The sequence below is a fragment of the Cryptomeria japonica genome, chromosome 3 (genome assembly GCF_030272615.1).
Source record: "Cryptomeria japonica chromosome 3, Sugi_1.0, whole genome shotgun sequence".
NCBI lineage: Eukaryota > Viridiplantae > Streptophyta > Pinopsida > Cupressales > Cupressaceae > Cryptomeria > Cryptomeria japonica.
In genome coordinates, this window is record NC_081407.1 from 1,003,192,132 (window position 1) to 1,003,198,342 (window position 6,211).

The 6,211-nt window shown below is 38.1% G+C and overlaps 1 protein-coding gene across 1 annotated transcript; it reads left to right on the forward strand.

The window, feature by feature from the left end:
- The first annotated feature begins 1,109 nt into the window (after positions 1-1,109).
- LOC131029059 (aspartic proteinase nepenthesin-2-like) lies at positions 1,110-2,421 on the forward strand. The gene is made up of 2 exons (XM_059217845.1): positions 1,110-1,580; positions 1,684-2,421. The coding sequence occupies exons 1-2, from the start codon at positions 1,110-1,112 to the stop codon at positions 2,419-2,421; spliced, it is 1,209 nt and encodes a 402-aa protein (XP_059073828.1).
- Positions 2,422-6,211: the final 3,790 nt, after the last annotated feature.

Below are 6,211 nucleotides of genomic sequence, written 5' to 3' on the forward strand. Positions count from 1 at the left end.
AAGGAAAGACAACGCAAAAAAACTAGAGTTATGGATATGCTTTTCTAAAATTATAATTTACATAAAAAGCTAACTGTAGTTGTGTATGAATATGCGGGTTTTTTTTTCTATTTTTAGCTGGCATTCATGTGCCAAATACCTCTATTTATTGAGGTAGAATTGTAATGTTTTCTTTGTTTGTGATCTCTATGATTAGATGATATTTGATCTCATGATCAAGAAGATTTGTAATTCATCAAATGAATATAAATTTTTATTCGTTATTGAGCAACAATCTATCTGTGTGTTTTTTAATTTCTTCATTTGATATCAGAACTTTTTATTTTCTTCAGAAACAACAATGAAATGACAACAGACACAACCAACTAAAACTAAGAGACATCAATAGAAATAATAGTAAAAATGCCCATTTCTACAAGAAAAACACAACAAAAATTTCTAAATTTTTTTAAAAATTATTTAAATTTTTTTGATTAATTGTAGTACCAAGATCCATCTCCACCAGAGTCCTTTTCTTTAAGAAGGGGAATTAAATTTTCATTCTCATTATCGCCATAACCATTACATATATTTTTTTAATTAAAGATTCTATTAAAAAATGAAAGATTTCAGCTAATTTAGAATGCCCATAAATCATCGATAAATTTCACATAATTTTATTTTAAAAAATATAAAACTATTACTGTAATTTGAATCCTACAAAACTACAAGCATTTCATAGATGAAGGGTCAGATTGTTATTCTGAAGAGTGAAGGATCCTGCTTAAATTTTAACCCTGGGATAATTCCAAGAGGACAGCTCCCTGCCATCTTCTTATTTTACTCTTGAAATGTGAGAATGGCGTAGTCTTTTGCTTGCTGGGCTTCCTTGGCATCACCATAAGGACTTTGATCTTTAGTGTTTGGCAGGAATCGCACTCCCTGTTCAAACACTCAAATCCACGAAAACCACACTGGTACGTATCAAGACCCCATGATATAAACCTCCAAACAGATAAGTCAGTTAATAGTCTGAAGAACAATCCGGCTGATCCTTATAAAGGGAAATCTTCCTTCCCTTGCGAAATACGCAGTCTGGAGCTTAAGTGAATTAGTTGTAAGACTCTGCAATGGCATTCAGGAATAACGTGGCGTTATTGTTGTTAGTGATGATAACAGTGATGGACTGGCATGCGAATGCCTTGCGAGCAGATATGAAGCGCGTGCATGGCAGCAGTATGACTTCTTCCCAACGCCTCAGCGCTGCCGTCCACAGAAGCAGTGCAAGGCTGAGAAAAATCGAAACATCAGTGACAGGAAAAGCTGTAGACACGGACTTGGCGGCTCCTGTGAACCGGGGAAATAATGTGGCCGAATTCCTGGTATCAATGGGCATCAGAACACCACCGCAAAAAATGGTTGCAATTGTGGACACAGGCAGCGATCTCATTTGGAAGCAGTGTCAGCCCTGCAAAAACTGCTACGATCAGACCGACCCCATCTTCGACCCCTCCAAGTCGAGCACTTACGCCAAGCTCCCCTGTAACTCCTCCCTCTGCTCTTCCCTTCCTCGCAAGACTGCCAATACGTTTATTCATTCGGTGAAGGTTCCAACAAGACCGGTGTCTTATCAAATGAGACGCTGACAATCTGGGACAACACCGGAAATCTGCAGGGCATTGAAGAGGTTACTTTTGGCTGCAGCCACGAGTAGATGGTTTTACTGATGCAGATGGTGTGTTAGGGCTCGGGCGAGGCAGTTTCTCGCTCGTCTCGCAGATGGGATCTCGATTCTCTTATTGTGTCACCTCTTTCATGGACGAATCTCCCTCAGATACGAGCCCTCTTTTCTTCGGCAGCGCAACTGATTTGAGGGAACTGGTAGGAGTTCAGTTTACGCCATTGATGACAAACCTATTCCGACCAGAGCTCAACAGCTTCTATTACATCTCCGTGGAAGCAATAGCCGTGGGAAACCGATTGGCGTATATTTCGCAGGGGACGCTTGATATACAGGAAGATGGAAGTGGAGGGTTCATCATCGACTCGGGCTCTGCCTTCTCATACTTGATACCCGAGGCATTTAGTCTAGTTGCAGATGCCGTTGATTTGGCTGTGGGTTGGGATCGAGCAGATGGTTCTGATTACGGCTTTAGTCTCTGCTATCAGATACCTCAAGGTAATACAACGTATGTTTTTCCGGATATCACCTTCATTTTTAGCAGAAATGTGCCTTTTGTGGTGGATCAGAAATATAACTTCCGTTTGGTGGACGAGCAAAGCGGTTTGGTGTTCATGCTAATTTTGCAAATTGAGGAGACTTCCGCATTGAAATCACCTTCAATTCTGGGAAGTTATCAGCAACAGAATTATCATATTTTGTATGACAATGGCAATTATATGCTCTCTTTCGCTCCCACCACTTGTGCTGAATTACTCTAACCAGCATTGGACCAAAACTTTCTGGTTACAGAGTCATCTGCAAGTTCTACAGAACCCCGTGGACTGTTGAAATGTGGCGACTGATCAGAAATTTTTTTTTGCCATTTTTCGTTGATAAAAACTGACATTGTAATAAAACCCTAAAAAGACCGACTTTGTTTGTTGCCCTAAAAACACATGTTATAAGCCGCTGGGATGTTTAGGGCATTGTAAGGTTGATGTACTGTTTTTGCTGGATAATAAGAAAGATGGGACGGCTGTGTATGGTGGACGTTATCCATTCTGGGTGAACCACGTTAAATCTCTGTGTTATCTGTGTCCTGTTTTATTTCTTTATCTTTTGTATTTAAATCTGCATATAATTGTTAGTTCATATTTGCTTCGGATCTGCTTGAAACTCTAACAATTGGTATCAGAGCGAGGTTTTCTATAAATTGGCAGGACTTTCAGATTTGAGTGGGAGCAATGGAGGATTCCAAATTCAAGGTCGAAAAGTTTAACGGCCAGAATTATCAGTTATGGAAAATGCAGATGGAGGATTATTTGTATCAAAAGGATTTGTGGCGACCATTGGAAGGAAAGGCAAAGAAACCAACCACAATGTCAGATGAAGAGTGAGACATTTCAGATAGAAAGGCACTAGGATCCATTCGATTGTGTCTTGTGCCGTCTGTAGCATTCAATATAATAGAAGCAAAAACGGCTGTAGATTTGATGGCAACATTGGCTAAGTTGTATGAGAAACCCTCGGCTTCGAATAAGGTATTTCTTATGAAGCGTTTGTTTAATTTGAAAATGAGTGAGGGAGGATCTATAGCGGAGCACTTAAATGAATTTAATACAATTATCAGTCAATTGTCTTTGGTAAAAAGTACCTTTGCAGAAGAGGTTAGGGCTCTCTTGATTTTATGTTCTTTGCCAGAAAGCTGGAATAGCTTGGTTATGGTTGTAAGTAACTCTATCTCTGGTAAAAATACTTTGGTATTTGATGATATTGTTGGTGTTATTCTAAGCGAGAAAATGCGAAGGAAAAGCACAGGTGAGACTCTAACATCATCGGGTAGTGTTTTGAATGTGGAGAACAGAGGAAGATCAAAGGAAAGAGGAAAAGGCCTTGGGAATGAGAAGTCATGAGGGAAGTCAAAGAAAGGACACTCTCAATCTAGAGGAAAGAAAGATTGTTGGTACTGCGGAAAGCTTGGTCATCTAAAGAAAGACTGTTGGTCTCAGAAAAACAAAGAAGGAGACAAAAATGAAAATGACAGTAAGGAAGCTAATATTGCAAGTAATACTTTACAAGATGCTTTAATCTTATGTTTGGATAATGTTAATAATTCTTGGGTAATAGATTCTGAAGCTTCATTTCATGCTACACCCCATAGAAAATATTTTCTAGATTATGTTCAAGGTGATTTTGGATAGATATATTTAGGTGATGATGATCCCTGTCAAATTGTTGGAAAAGGAAAGATAAAGATCAAGTTGCAGAATGGTAATGACTGGTTTCTGCAGGAGGTAAGACATGTTCCTAATTTAAGAAGAAATTTAATTTCTGTAGGGCAACTGGGTAGTGAAGGTTGTATAGTTACCTTCTCAGATAGTATGTGGAAGGTCACTAAAGGATCATTAGTAGTAGCTAGAGGTACAAAGGTAGGCATATTATATCTGTGCACTGGTAACACTTACTCTACCTTAGCTGCTACAGATAAAGTTACTGCAGGGACAACAACAATAAATATTGCAAGAATAGATTCGATAATGTGGCACCATAGGCTTGGGCACATGAGTGAGAAAGGGATGAAAATCCTTCACTCCAAAAATCTATTGCCAGGACTAAAGAAGATTGATTTAGAGTTTTGTGAAAATTGTGTTTATGGTAACATAAAAGAGTCAGATTTCTCAAGGTTGGGAAAGAGAAGAAGATTGAGAAGTTAGAGTTTTTACATTCAGATGTATGGGGACTGGCTCAGATATCATCTCTTCGTGGCTCTTGTTATTATGTTATTTTTATTGATGACTCAACCAGAAAAACATGGGTATATTTCCTAAAGCAAAAAACAGATGTTTTTGAAACTTTTAAGAAATGGAAAGCTTTGGTTGAGAATGAGATAGGAAAAAAGTTGAAGTGTCTCGGATCAGATAATGGAGGTGAGTATTGCAGCAAAACATTTGAAGATTACTGTTCCTTAAATGAGATTCAAAAGTAGAAGACAGTTCCAGGAACTCCAAAGGAAAATGGTGTGTCAGAGAGAATGAATAGGACTATCATGGAACGTGCGAGGAGCATGAGATTGCATGCTAGATTGTCCTTACATTTTTGGGCAAATGTTGTACATACTGCTGTCTATTTGATAAATAGAGGACCTTCAACCCCTTTGGATGGTGGTATTCCAGAGGAGGCATAGACTGGTAAAAAAGTAAATTATTCTTTTCTAAAAACTTTTGGTTGCGAAGCTTTTGTCCATGTTGATAAAGAAAACAGAACCAAGCTTGATGCTAAATCTCAGAAATGTACCTTCATTGGATATGGGATAGATGAATATGGCTATTGGTTATGAGATTTTGAAAATAAGAAAATAATTAGAAGTAGAGATGTTATATTTAATGAGAAGGTTATGTATAAAGAACAGATGCAGGAAAAGAAGCATGAACAGGACAAACAAGAATATGTGGTGTTGGATGAGATTCCTGAAAATGAAATGCCACAGGTACCTGATGTTCAGCAACAACAGATTGTCCCACAAACACTTGCAAGTGTTAGACATTCTATGAGGACAAGTAGACCCCCTGAAAGATTTTCTCCTTCTTTGTATTCTATTTTATTAACGGATTTTGGTGAACCAGAAAAATATGAAGAAGCAATGCAGGTAGATGCCAAAAAACAGTGGGAGCTAGGCATGAAAGAGGAGATGGACTCCTTGATGAAAAATAAGACTTGGGACTTAGTCCCTTTACCTACAGAAAAATGAGTCTTGCCTAACAAATGGGTTTATCGACTGAAGGAGGAGGAAGGAGGTCAGAAAAGATATAAGGCCAGACTTGTGGTAAAAAGTTTTGCACAGAAAAAGGGTAAGATTATGATAAAATATTTTCTCCAGTTGTAAAAATGACTTCAATTAGAACTGTACTTAGTCTTGTGGCTGCAGATGATTTACATCTTGAACAATTAGATGTCAAAACAACTTTTCTCCATGGAGATTTGGAGGAGGAAATTTACATGTTGCAACCACAGGGATATGAGGTCAAAGGTAAGGAGAACTTGGTGTGCAGGTTGAAGAAAAGTCTGTATGGCCTAAAGCAAGCACCCCGACAATGGTATTTAAAATTTGATAGTTTCATGGCTGAACATGGTTATCATAGATGTCATTCTAATCATTGTGTATATTTTAAGAGATTTGATAATGGCAGTTATATTATCCTGTTGTTTTATGTTGATGACATGCTTGTTGCTGGGTCTAACATGCAACATATAAATGATCTTAAACAGAAATTAGCCAGGTCATTTGCTATGAAGGATTTGGGTGCAGCTAAGAAAATTCTCGGTATGAAGATTACACGGGACAGGAAAAATAGAACCTTGAATTTGTCCCAAAGTGAGTATATAAAGAAGGTGTTGAAAAGATTTAACATGCGGGATGCAAAAGTAGTGAGTACACCTTTGGCTAGTCATTTCAAATTGACTAAAGAGATGTGCCCAAAGGCACAGGAAGAGGTTAATAAAATGTCTAACATCCTGTATTCATCAGCTATTGGCAGTTTGATGTATGCAATGGTATGCACAAGGCTAGAT